At 46.5% G+C, this 14,103-nt stretch overlaps 1 protein-coding gene across 1 annotated transcript in view; it reads right to left on the bottom strand.

Annotated features, from left to right (window-relative positions):
- Positions 1-14,103, bottom strand: part of FAM135B (family with sequence similarity 135 member B) — an 86,432-nt gene that overhangs the window by 36,837 nt on the left and 35,492 nt on the right. Inside the window, exon 6 of the mRNA XM_081918650.1 lies at positions 12,584-12,710. Coding sequence (XP_081774776.1) covers positions 12,584-12,710 — 127 coding nt within the window. The remainder of the gene's footprint in view (positions 1-12,583; positions 12,711-14,103) is intronic.

The following is a 14,103-nucleotide window of genomic DNA, read 5'->3' as shown; positions in this document are numbered from 1 at the left end:
AACATCCATTGTTGGGTGAGACAGCGAGGTTGAAGCTACCTCCCTAGAGCCACAGATTCAGCTCAGGTGTCAATTCTTGCAAAGAGCTGCAACTCTCGGAAGACCTTTTCACATATCTTCCTGCAAAAGATCCGCGAGGGACAGAGCATTCTGTCAGGCTACGGAACAACGTCCACCCACTGTATCCACTCCAGAGACCCTCTTGACATCTGGAGGAGAGCAGCGCTATGCAATCAAGCCAGCTGCGCAACATTTCAAGTCACACTGTTTTTCCATGGAAAAGGAGGGCAAATGAAAAGGATGGCTGCAGAAGATGAGTAAATGTGCAGAGGATGAGAAGAGTAAACTTATACATAGTGTCAAGCAATCACCAGAGAGGAAATACCACCCTGTCACCTGATAGTGATCAATGACTCCAACCTTTCCAGCTTTATTTGCTTTACAGTCAATCTGACATTTCCTCACGGACGCCTTTATTGGTTTCTTTCAATCTAGAAGACGGCCGTGGCTTCCAGCCTCAACTCCAATGAATCACAAGCAATTGTGTGGGAAGGGATTGTCTCCGCCAATCTCCTGGTCTGCTGTCAGATGCACCATCCCTTAAAATGCCCTGAATGGGATTACTGCACTGGTGATCAACTTCTGATCACGACAGGGTCAAGGTTCTTGTGCAAATTCACAAAGGCTGGAACAACTTTGGCTCAAAGTACCTTAAGGACTTTGTACCTAAGTACCTAAGGACGCCAGTGTGGTGTAGTGGTTAAGAGCGGTAGTCTCATAATCTGGGAAACCGGGTTCGCGTCTCCGCTCCTCCACATGCAGCTGCTGGGTGACCTTGGGCCAGTCACACTTCTCTGAAGTCTCTCAGCCCCACTCACCCCACAGAGTGTTTGTTGTGGGGGAGGAAGGGAAAGGAGAATGTTAGCCGCTTTGAGACTCCTTAAAGGGAGTGAAAGGCAGGATATCAAATCCAAACTCTTCTTCTTCTTCTTTCTGATTCCTTATGCCCCACCTGAGGTCTTCTGGTGGGGCACTGGTGGTGGTCCCTCGAATGGCACTGAGGCTGGCCTTTACCAGGGGCCAAGCCTTTAGTGTGGTAGCCCCTGTCCTGTGGAACTCCTTGACACTAGAGGTTTCCTCTGCTCATTTTTAAACATGTGAAACAGATGCTCTACCACTGAGCTATGGTCCTTTGCCTATGCAGCAGTCACAGTTACTTCACCCTGCTCCTTTTTAAAGCTTTGATACAAATAACCTGGTGTCAGGGAGCTGACAAGGCAAGCAAGTCATTCGCAGATCAGAGAAAGACATAGAAATACCGGTTAACTTACATTTAGTTTCTAGGTTAAGGAAGCAGAACACATGGAAACTTCAAAGGTTCTTCCTGTCTAAAAGAAGCAGTTGCCCATACTGGCTTGTAGCTCCTCCTTCACTCCTTATCCTAGTATTAAGACATCCTTCTTGTGCTGGGCCCGGGGGTTAACCTGAGCCACGCGGTCCAGGTCCGGTCCCAAATCCAAGGATTCCGTGAGGAGTCAGTCCAACAGGGCCAAGGCAGGAAACCAGGCTAGGTCTGGCTCAGGGTCTCAGGCAAGTTCCAGCAAGCAGCAATGTTGTTCCTGCAACCTGGGGCAGGGTCCGGCAGCCTTTTATCTCTGACGGGGTAGGGTAGCAGCCGGTCCTGATCCCCCAGTGACTCACCTCCCTGTCTCACCCAAAGGCGAGCACTCCTCCTGCGAGTACTCAGGTCTCTCCTTCTCTCAGACCTGAGTCTCTGCAGCTTGGGAGATGTCGGTGGGTTACTAGACCCAGCCACCACCTCAACCTCTCCTGACCCAACTGGTAGTGGAGCAGCTGTACACGATTGCCCAGCAGAGGGCAACGAGGTCATCCCCGAAACTGGAGCCAGGGTAGTCTCAGGCCCCTGACTCAGCTCAGCTGGTGCTTGTTGCGGGGGAACCTGTGCAGACTGGGGCTCTTCAGAATCAGGCCCCAGACTCGGTTCAGATGCCGTCTGAGGCAGAGAATCCGGTGCGAACCGAGACTCCTCCGGTTCCGAGTCCGAGCCCGAGTCACAGGCCATCACACCTCTGTCTATGGTGAGCCTCAAGGACCCTCTCTGTTTCTACCTGGCTCTCTGTTCAAAAATATGCAGAGGTTGTCTTGCAAGCTATCAGCAGAGAAGCTGTCAGAGTTGCTCTGTGGTAGAAAGGACAAGTCTGATTCCTGTCTCTGCTGGGGCAGCTGCCTCTTTCCTCCTCCTCTTCATCATCCTTCAAGCTCCCAGCCTCCAGTACTTCCCAGCTCTTTCCCTCCTCTCTCTGTGTGTGTGACCAGCTTCCTACCACCAGAATCCAGAATCATAATCTTCTTCTATGCTTTCTCTGAGATGTTCTTGGTATAGCAACTTCCACCTCTCCTCCTCAGCCAGTCCCTGACATCTGGCAATCCTTTTTCTTTTTTAATAATTAAACAAACAATTAAAAAACACAGCATATCTTCCCATAACTTATCTTTCATTTGCTTGTTTCCTTGACCTCCTCACACCTCCCTTTTTTGTATTCTAGTTCGGTTAGCTATTTCAGCAAATCCTTTTCATCTTTTCCAATTTTTGTCCTGTAATTTATCTTAATATTAATGTAACTTTACTTTCCCTCCTTTCACCAATTAACAGTCTATTTTTTCCTAAACAAAACTGTCTTAACCAAGGGTTGTACACATGGTCTGGATTTGGATAGTGGTTGCAATCAACACTATGCTGCTTGGGGAACACAAGTAGAGGGAAATGTTTCTTCAAGCTCTTCTCCCTCCTTCTGCCTTTTGAACCAGCAATCACAAGTATTCCAAACTTTTGTTCGGCAAGTTGCTTTAAAAAGCAAACAGCTCTCATTTGCTGCAATTCACTGCTGTGCATCAAAGAACGTCTGGATAACTGGGGGAGATTAGCATAAATATCCCATTCTCTCCCTGATTTTTGCTTCCTTGCTCCTGCAGGCACCACCTGTATTATTCATAGTTCACCCTCCAGCCTTGAAGCAATTTACAGGCAAGGACAATGAAATTTTATGAATCGTGGAGCAGTTTGCCATTATTTGGTAGGTCATTATGCTGTGCCAGAGACACTATGCCTCTGGATCCTGGGATTCACAAATGGGAAGAGCACTGATGCACTCAGGTCCTGTTTGTGGGCTTCCTATAGGCGGGTGGCACTGTGGGTTAAACCACAGAGCCCAGGACTTGCTGATCAGAAGGTCAGCAGTTCAAACCCCCGTGACGGGGTGAGCTCCCATTGCTCGGTCCCTGCTCCTGCTAACCTAGCAGTTCGAAAGCACGTCAAAGTGCAAGTAGAGAAATAGGTACCGCTCCAGCGGGATGGTAAACAGTGTTTCCGTGTGCTGCTCTGGTTCGCCAGAAGTGGCTTAGTCCTGCTGGCCACATGACCGGAAGCTGTATGCCGGCTCCCTTGGCCAATAAAGCGAGATGAGCGCCGCAACCCCAGAGTCGGCCATGACTGGACCTAATGATCAGGGGTCCCTTTACCTTTATAGGCTTGGGCATAGGATGCTGAATGAGGTGAACCTTTGGTCTAACCGAGCATGACACTTTTCTCCCTGTGTTTTCTCTCTCTCTAGACCATATTTCCAGGGTGGTTTGATGTTGCAGTCAACTAATGGTAGGGCATGTGGGAATGGAAAATATACTGTTTATGCAACCCCTTCAACAATTCTATTTGGAAACACCTGATTTCTTTCAGCATTTGGCTCTTATTTTTTCCTCTTCCCCACTGACACTGTGGACCCACTCGCGGTGACCCACCTTCCCCCTAGGGAGCAAGGCCCGAGTCAAGAAGGGGAACAAACTGGACAAGATGACATTCTGGGATTTTAAAAAATGGCTACAACTTTATTGATTCCAGATGTAGGTTGGATATGGTTTAGGTATTGGGTGTATATCCCATACAGCACTCCCCTGGTGGAGGGCTGTCGCATGACAGAGTCAAGCCCAGGATTAGTGGGTCACCCGCAAGCTGCAGGTCTACTCTCCCAAGTTGCTGAAGGAAGCTCTATGGCCCATCTGCCACACACCTTGGCTTTGGAATAGAAACCTCCTACCTCTCTGTTGTCCCCTTCTCCTTGTGCCCTCCATCATTCCCAACATCAGGGTCTTTTCCAGGGGGTCTTCTCTTCTCATGAGGTGGCCAAAGTATTGGAGCCTCAGCTTCAGGATCTGTCCTTCCAGTGAGCACTCAGGGCTGATTTCCTTCAGAATGGATAGGTTTGATCTTCTTGCAGTCCATGGGACTCTCAAGAGTCTCCTCTAGCACCATAATTCAAAGCACCAATTCTTCGGCAACCAGCCTTCTTTATGGTCCTACTAGACCCCTCTAACAGGGTATCCTGTTATTGCACAATTCTAAGTTGGGGGCGATGCTCCACTTCAACCACCACATGTTGTTAGACAAGAAGGATTCCACGCAATGCCTTATCTGCCAAAGATGTGCGCATTGCCAATCTGTTTGGAGGAGAAATTGCTTCCTGGCTCTGAAAACGGCAACCATTATTGAACCACTTTAAAGCCAACGAGCACAGAGTGCTAGAAGGGGGGCGGGGGAAAGTTAGCATACATAAAGCCACAGTGTAATTGAATGGGAGCTGGTGTAGGTACGGTTGTTCTCCGGCCGACAGTGGCCCCTGGGGTCGGCTGCAGCCAGCCTTTAGTACCTCCTCAAGCCCCTCCCTCCTGGCCCAGCTGGATTGGCCAGGATTCAAATCAACCCCACAGCAGGCAGAGCCGTCTTTCCTACTGGGCTTACTGGTCTGTTGTGCCAGGGCACCAGCCTCTCAGGGGCGCCCCAGCGAGTGGGGGAGCTGCGTAGCTTTGCTGGTGGCCTCCCCTTTCCCTCCTGCACGTCCGCCACCTGTGCCCCGTCAACCATATGGCTGGCAGGCATGCAGCTTGTCTCCTAAGCCTCCGCGGGAGGAGAACTATCCCCACAGGAGCTTAGGATGGAAGCTGCGCCCTGCCAACTATATGGCTGGCTTCCTTCCAAGCCCCCGCTGGAAGATAGTGATCCCCACAGAGGATTGGGAAAAGGTCAACAACTCTGGGAAACGGGGGGTGGGGGCATCGGAGGGAATCTTTGCACCATGACTCCGGATATGCTTAAGATGGCCCTGACAACAGGCCAGCTAGGCCTGGCATTGCTCCAGGGCGGGCAGGCGGCAGGGGGGGGGGGAAGCCTGGCATGACAGGCTGCAACAGCCACCCACCCCATGGCCAATATTTTTCAGTGTTTCATGCCGTTATGTAATGAAGTCTCTCTAATGAGATTTTACTTCTGAGCAGGCATGAGAAGGCTTTGCATTTAGTGGCACCAGGGAGAATATTGGGCTGTTAGTTTCTGAGCCAGAAATCTTCATCTCTTCTTGGCTGACGGACCTCACCTCCCTGGGCGTACCTGAGGAGGACTAAGGAACCCACAATCTACTCTAGAGTTTTGGAGGAACAAAATTGATCAATTCCTACCAAACCTAAAAGTTTTTAAAGCTGAACTTTTCAGTTCTGATCAAAGAAAGAGTTAAAAGCATTTCATATCTGCACACACACATCCCTGGAATTCTAATCGTTCTAATTCAGAATGTGGTCTATGTATAATTGCACATATAATGCATGTGTCTAAGCTCTTAACTCAGTAGAGTTGATGGCAGGTAATAACCTTATTAGACACATTATTTTAAATTCTACCTCACTGTTTGTTTTTGTGACATTATTGCATTGCTTTCAGGAGGGGGGGTGGTATATAATTTTAAGTGTATATAATTCTTACAGAAAGGATGGGGCCCTTTCACCCCCCATGAAAGCTATATAATAACGTAACTAAAACAAACAATTCTTTATCATGTCTTGCACCCAAACTTAGACTTGGGACATAGGACATGGTGGTTGTTAGCATTTAGCTGTGGTTCCTGTACTGCACGAGGTAGGACTAGATGACAATTCTATGATTCTATGATCAGCTTGTGTTAATTCTGATACAGGAAAGGGAATTCATAGGGTTAGTATTAGAGGCTTAAATATATATATATATATATATATATTATGGAAATAGAGATATTACAATGTCAGATGACTCTTCCTTCTCAGCCATTTGCAGTAATAATTAGGAATGAAAGCTAGACATCAAACTAGACATTAGCCCCTTTCAGTTTGCTGGGAGGTTTTGTGCTAGTTTGATGCCTGTCTCAAACAATAACAATAGTACTTCCTTTTGCAATCATTTTAAAGTTCAGCCTTACTTCCATTCTCCTACAGTGACAATTCCCCCAAAGTTTCCAAGGGCAGGCCCAATGTATAGGACATTTTAGAAGTCCAGATTAAGCGTTATGAGATTAGGGGCATTGCAGTATTCTGGTCCCTCTTTTCCTGAAAGGGGTGCAAATGATAAATCAGTATGCAGAAGAAGCTGAGGTAAAGCAGGTCTCTGTACGTTAAGATGGCGTAAATTTACACCAGGGTCAAATACCGTTCAGCAGTCAGCTGCTGTTCTGCCTAAGCATAGCAGAAAGAAAACAAGCCTTTGAAACAGTCTTCTATGTCAGGTTTCCAGGTCATGAGACTGAGCTAAATGGGATTAGAATCCAGCCTAAGTCCTCCATCTCTGATGCCATGCCCCCAAAATGACTCTCTTTGGGGATTTACTCCAGCCTAGTCTCAGTTGGCACGCGGGTGGCACTGTAGTCTAAACCACTGAGCCTCTTGGGCTTGCTGATCAGAAGGTCGGCGGTTTGAATACCAGCAACGGGGTGAGCTCTCATTGCTCGATCCCAGCTCCTGCCAACCTACCAGTTCGAAAACACACCAAAAAGTGCAAGTAGATAAATAGGTACCACTCCGGTGGGAAGGTAAACGGCATTTCTGTGCGCTGCTCTGGTTTCGTTGTTCCATTGTGCCAGAAGCGGCTTAGTCGTGCTGGCCACATGACCCGGAAAAACTGTCTGCAGACAAACGCTGGCTCCCTCAGCCTGTAAAGTGAGATGAGCGTCGCCACCCCAGAGTCGTCTGCAACTGGAGTTAACTGTCAGGGGTCCTTTACCTTTACCTTTCTTTAGTCTCAGCTGGCAGAGCCAGAATGTGCAAATTATGCCAGCATATACTGGGGTTGAGGGTTTAATGTCTGCTGAGCTGGGCACCAGCCATTTGAGCCAGAGATATGCTGCATCCTAAATTGTTCTTCCTTAGAAATCTAGTCATAGGCCTGTCCCCCCAAATAATATTTATTTATTGGTAAATCACTGCCATCATCATCTTCCACCTGTGGAAAGTGACTTGCCAATGTAACCTTTCCTTTTCTGTTAACCATTCAGAATGGTATGCAAAACAGTCTGACTCACTTTGCCACCTTCAGAAGCTGCGGGGATAAATCAAACTCACAAATGCAAACTCTGTGGGCCTATTTGATTAAAATTGCAATCCTGCTAAGATAAATGGCCAAGTCAGCTTCATCTCTCTTGAAGTGCAAGTGCCTAGCCTATACTTTGTGAGGATAAAAATGTTTGAATGCCCCTCCTAAGATTCCCCTTTGTCATTTGAAAAGGGGAAGGAAGGACCACCTAAAGCCATTTCCTCATTTTTTTTTAAGCCTCTGCATGAATTAGAAGTATCCTGATGGGCAGTAAGCCAGAAAAGCAGAAAGCACACACTCAAAATTAAAATGAAATAATGAAACCTGTGTCCGGCATGTCATTTTGCAAGAGCTAGGGAAATTGGACTGGTACAGCTTTCTGCTCCTGACATTTAATTATTCTGCACAGCGAGAAGTCAGGAGCGCTGAACAAAGAACCTTTGACGTCTTGTCAAAAACAGCAGCGTGCCAAGCTCCCTTGTGCAGAATCAAAGCAGGGGAAGCAAGAAGGAGGAGGATTGATTGAAACCCGTCTCCATTCGCAAATGAAGACAGCAGCGAGGACTTTCTCCTTCTCAGATATCAAGCTGGTCAAATCACTAGAGACATTTGTACCAGCATCCGGGAATCAGCTGGACGGCTGGGAGAGAAAACTTCAGAGGACATTTATCAGTGGCGAAAGAGTGCCATCTGTTTTGCGCAGTGTGAAAGGGCACTTCTTCTCAAATGTGGAAGAGATTGTGCAGCGAAGAGAAGCAAGTTCCACTTGAGACAAGTCTTTGGGGCTACACACTTACTCCTGCATTGCATGAAGCTGAGCTAAATGACTCAGGATCCTTTCCAACGCTATGTGAAAGTTGATGTTTCTATAATTTACACAGGGCATTTCCTTGATCTCTCAGCCCATGTCCCATCTTACGTTCTGTGTTGTTTGTATGGAATGTTTTTTAATGCCCCCCTTATGTAGTTTGTTTTTTTTATTATTATTATTATTATTATTATTATTATTATTATTATTATTATTATTATTATTTTGCGTGCATGCACATGTTTTTAACCATCAACATCGGGTTCTTCTGAGATCTCTGTATTTCCCCTCTGGCAGGTATGGAAACTTGAATAAAATATTGAGGGGGGGGGGGTAAGCCCTGCCCTACATAATCAATCACATGACATGGTCCACACACACTATTTGAATGACAACTTGGGTGGGGGCTCCCTCTCAAATATTTTAGGGGGGGGAGATGGGACCTCGGACCCTAGGCTCCTATGCTGTCTGGTATCTTACCCGGGCGCCATTGCTTGGTTCTGCTGTTCCATTTTTAACCCAACCTCCCATTCCCATCAGCTTCTGCAGCCCAACTGCGGCTGAAATTCCAGCCGTGGGCGTTCCAGAAACTGGTGGCTGGTTGTTGTCAGAAGGGGCTGGTGTGTGTGTGTGTGTGTGTTGGGGCAGTCCGGACCCCCACCAGCAAATTTGGAGCTAGGGGTGCCAACTTAAACAAAATCCTTATGTAGTTTGTTAAGGATTCTGGAACTTGTAGATACCCTTAAAAAAACCCAAAACTTCATTTCCCAGGATTATTTAGGGGAAGCCATGACTTAAAAAGTGGTATAAGTAGGCTTTAAATGTAGAGATGGATGAGATGAGTGTGGGGTGTGAAACACAGAGCAGTCAAATACAACATTCCCAGGGTGGACATGTTTAGACATGAAGAGGGACGTTTGTCCAGCCAGTAGATAAACTTTCTGTTTCCTCCTATGCTGGGACAAACTTCCTCTACATGGGACCAGAAGTGGGTGTGACTTTACCTGTGCAGGTAACAAAAGCACAGGAGTGGCCACCACACCTCTCTCTTCTCCATTTTGCTTTCATCGAAGAAGCATCAGCCTGAGATGCCCTCTTGGTTTCCAGCCAAGAAAGGACAAAGGAACTATCTCTTTATGGGATAGATTCTAGGTCTATATATTTTGTAACTTAAGTCTGCCTTCAGGGATCCTTTTTGTGAACTAAATGAAACTGTGAGTAAACTATTTTATACTTTTATACAAGACTGTGTTGTGTCTCTCTTTTTAGGAGGGAATAAAAGGAGAATTACCATATATCCTCTCCTGCCTCCCTGAACATTCCCACAATGAGAACAATTTGGCACACAAAATTGTTTGGAGAAGGAGAATGTCTGAAATGTTCCAACTGTGTCATTGTTCCTTACTTGGCCAGGGGATGTTCTTCATCGTGGTAAGCCATAGGCTCTTCCTACACAGTATGAGGCAGATCATCCATGCTGCCTAATAATAATGTCAAAAATATGCTCTGATCGGAAATAGGTGGCCTAAATATGAATCTAAGCATCAGCCAAAGCACACGTCTAAGACAAAGTGCCCGCAGAATGTTCTACAGATAAACTGAAGCTTCTTCAAGCACATTACCCTCAACTGACCCAAAACACAACAGAGGGCGTTAAAATAAACAGCTTTGTGATGCAGAATGAGTAATGCATCTCAGGCTTCCCACACATCATAGATTTAAAGCACAGTTAAAGTACACCCCTCCAAAGGGTGTAGTTTGTTAGGGGGGCTCTGTGAGGAATAAGCTACATTTCCCATTATTCTTTCTTTTTTAAAAAAGAGGGGATGGGAATGCACTTCAGAATTTTAGGTGGTAATAATGGAAAATATGTTGCAGGCAATCATATGGCAAGATGAGCAGTTTAGGATTATTCGTTTATTAAATATCTATACCGACCTTCATCCGAGGATCACCGGGTGACTTACAATATAATGGATGCTGCAGGTTCTCTGGCTCAACCAACTGATTCCCAGCTCGGACATGCTCAGCTGGTGTTAAGTCCTCAACGCCAATGCAGCTGAATATGCCAGGGTAAATTTCTCATCCCAGCTCAGTTGGGCTCAGGTGAATGTGGCTGTAACTCCCCCAAAAGGAGTGTTCTGGGGAAGTGGAAGTGGAGGGAGCAGAGAGGGGGAACTTAGGCTGGATCCTGATCCCATTCAGCTTGGCTGTATGGCTTTGAAAGCCCATGTTTGTTTGTTTGTTTGTTTGTTGTTTTAAAAATACGTATAAAATTTTGTATGCATCATACAGAGAAGTGTGCAATCTGAGGGTGGTGCCCAGTGCTCGCCCTACTCAGTGCAGACCCAATGGAATTAATGAATATGATTGAATTCGGTCAATTAATTTCGTTGGGTCTATTTTGAGTAGAACTTAGTTGGCGAAGACCCCAAGTGTTCATTGATTTCCAACCCACATATAAGGCAGGGAACTGAGAATTTGGACAGCTCGCTTTAAATCATGGGTGGCATGGACTTCTCTTCCACATTGACTCTCTCTGCATTGTTATCTCCAAAGTCAGCAAACTGCATTTAGCAACCACTTTTTCCTAAGCTCATAAAATGGGGGAAGAAAAGCAGCAATAAACATTAACCAAGCAAACTATCTACTGTTGATAAACAAGCTCATTATCTCAATTATCTCTGTAATCGACACTGTCTCAGCAAGCTGAAAAGCAAAACAGATCATCGCTGGAATAAGCAATGGAAACTGGGGGAAATAAAAATTGATCTGGCGTAGCCGACCTGTTCGTCAGCTATGTTTGAAGCAACAGGAAGACCAAGCAAGTTGCAGGACCTCTGCGTGAAGAAGGCACAGAAATGCTACGACGAAAACAAGATGGAACCACGCAACACCTACTTTGCCTCTGTTTTCACACAAAAGGAAAGCAGTGCCCAATCTCGTGATAACAGACTACAGCAGGGGCCGCCAAAGTTTCTGTGGCTTGGGCCAGTTCACGGTCCCGCAGACACCGCAATGGGCCAGAGTGCGCGAGCATGCATGCATGCGCAAACACTATTTCTGGTCTCCTTCTGGCGTGGAGGAGGCATGCACAGCTTCCCATTGGCTGCAGGAGCTTCCTGCAGCCATTGGGAAGCCGGCCAGTGTCACGGAAGGTGGTCCCTGCTCTGCTCTGCACCAGTTTAACGTGGCACACGGTAGCTGACCAAGCAGGTGGTGGGGGTCCCCAAGCAGGCACCAAGGGTCCATGGGCCTTAGGTTGCAGACTGCTTGACTAAAGGATGCAAGGAGGGAGCTGCAGCCAAGACACGAAAAGAGGCAATAAGGGAACACCTAACTGGGAGTTGAACCTCTGGATCCCTTCCAATTCTACAATTCTGGTATTCCACATTCATATTTGGAGGAAATTTTCCACCCAGGAATGCTGTCACTGTTCAAAATAGCACCACTGTTCTGATGATACAGGAAGAGTATTTTGCTTCACAAAACACTGCATTTTCCCTTGCTAGTCAGTACTAAAGGCAAGGTAAGTAAAACATCTGCATGCTCTGTTTCTTCTACTAGCCTTTTGGGATTTGAGCAACCAGCATCTCAGATCTGCTCCTCTGTAGACGGTTTCAGTGCAGCCAGTGTGGTGTAGTGGTTAAGAGCGGTGGACTCGTAATCTGGTGAACTGGGTTTGCTTCCCCGCTCCTCCACATGCAGCTGCTGGGTGACCTTGAGCCAGTCACACTTCTCTGAAGTCCCTCAGCCCCACTCACCTCACAGAGTGTTTGTTGTGGGGGAGGAAGGGAAAGGAGAATGTTAGCCGCTTTGAGACTCCTTCGGGTGGTGATAAAGCAGGATATCAAATTCAAACTCCTCCTCTTCCTCTTCTTCTTCTTCTTGGTTAAGGGGTGAGCACTTTGTATAACAGACGGGATCGACAACACCATCCCAACAGAGCAGGAGTTTAAGAAGCATGACTGTGAATATATTAATACCCCTGTTGTTTCCCCAAGTAACATTTGGCATCACCGGTCCTTTTTTGACAAAATGGTTACAAGGGAAGGATTTTGTAAACAGTTTTCTGCCTTAGAAGGCCAGTTTCCTCTTCTGTAACCTCAATGTTGCCCGTATAGAATTCAGCAGAGAAGAGAGGGTTGTGGGCAAGTCTAGAAGCAGTTGGCTCTGCCTCTACCTGCAGATATTCTCCTTGCTTTCTGTGCTTCCGTTCCCAGTGGGCAAAAGTCACGACAGATTTTATCGGTGGGAGTAGGGATAAAATAAACTCACCTCTCTCTTATCAGCCTGGTGATCCTGCCTAAGGCCCATCTCCATCCCTTAAAACTGTGCATCTAATATCACCACAAACAATAACCATGCCCTACCTCAGAAGCAACAGGTTTGCAGTAACCGGCTCCAAACACCAGGTTTTCCAGTGACATCCCCGTAAGATCTGGTCCTGTTTCCAGGCTGTTTTTACCAAGCCACGAGCCCTTCCCTGGACGGGCAAAGCTAAACAAAGAAGCAAAAATGGAATACCTGTGTCTATATGGAACAACAATATTACACATTTCAAAGTTTTCTCACCTATCCTTTCCTCTCTGCACTAAAAATACATTTTAAAAAAATATCCCTGTGTTGCTATTTTAAAACGACAGTTCTTGGAGAGTTGGGAGACATAGCAAAGGTTCATCTCGGTCTGTGGTGCTCTGGAAAGCCTTCAGGCTTTTTCAAAGCTTGTTAAAAATTCTCCGCTAACAGGATCAGTAGCAGCAAACAAGTTTTCCAGGAATAGTTCAGCTTTTCTTCTCTCTTTGTCATCAACAGCATATGGCATTTGTTAAGCATTTTAAAGGAGTTCAGAAAAAAGCAAAGAGATTACTATTCTCCCTCTTTGCTCAGGGTAAGACAAGAGACAGTGGTTACAAATTAGGGGGGGAGGCTAGATTTAGATCAAATATTAAGAACAACAAGTCTGTGTGTGAGCAGGCAAGAGACAACAAGGAAACGTTTGATCACAGGCAGGCAGATTTGAGGCTTGCAGGATCCGCTTTAATTTTATTTATTTTTTACCAGCCCTACCAATAGACAGGGTGAGGCTGCTGCCTCAGGCAGTGTGTGTTGAGGATAGGGACCAGCAGCCAGGAGTGTGTTACATGGTCCCTAAGCTAGCCTGCTCCTCTTTGTGGAGGATGATTCTTACATGATTAGTGTGGAAGTAGGAGTTAGCCCTGTCAAGGTTCTGTGCACGGAAGGGAGGGGACACCATGTTCACCTTCGCCTTAGGCTACAAAATGTCTTGAGCTGGACCTCAGAAGAACCCCCCATGTGCACTGACCTGGACCCTGCAGTCATCATCTAAGGTCCTTCTTTGTGGGTCTCCTCCATGAGAGGTCCATAGGGTGGCAAAACGCTTGGTAAAGCCACATCCAACAACTAGACTTAAATAAGATGGGGTTGCTATATGTCTGGAATTTCCTGGACATGTCCAGGATATAACCAGGGAAAATAGTGTCCAGGATTTTGAGGTTGATTGCTTAAAAAAATAATCAACTACTTTTGAATTTTACTTCTAGAAATATGGCAACCCTAAAAGAGGACAGAGTGCTGTCCACTTCACAGTCTGGATAGTGCCATCACCACAGAGCTGATTATAAAAGGCAAACCTTGGTCAGCAACTGTGGTTAGATTACCACAACACATTATACATAGGGATGCCTGTACGCAGGGTATACAAATTTAATAAATAATAATAATAACTCTGCCAAGGAGTGTGGTGGAGTCTCCTTCTTTGGCGGTCTTTAAGCAGAGGCTTGACAACCATATGTCAGGAGTGCTCTGATGGTGTTTCCTGCTTGGCAGGGGGTTGGACTCGATGGCCCTTGTGGTCTCTTCCAACTCTATG

This window comes from Podarcis melisellensis (genome assembly GCF_964234715.1).
Source record: "Podarcis melisellensis genome assembly, chromosome: 7".
Lineage (NCBI taxonomy): Eukaryota > Metazoa > Chordata > Lepidosauria > Squamata > Lacertidae > Podarcis > Podarcis melisellensis.
Note: the sequence above shows the minus strand (reverse complement) of the source record. Positions and strands in the feature narration are given on the sequence as shown.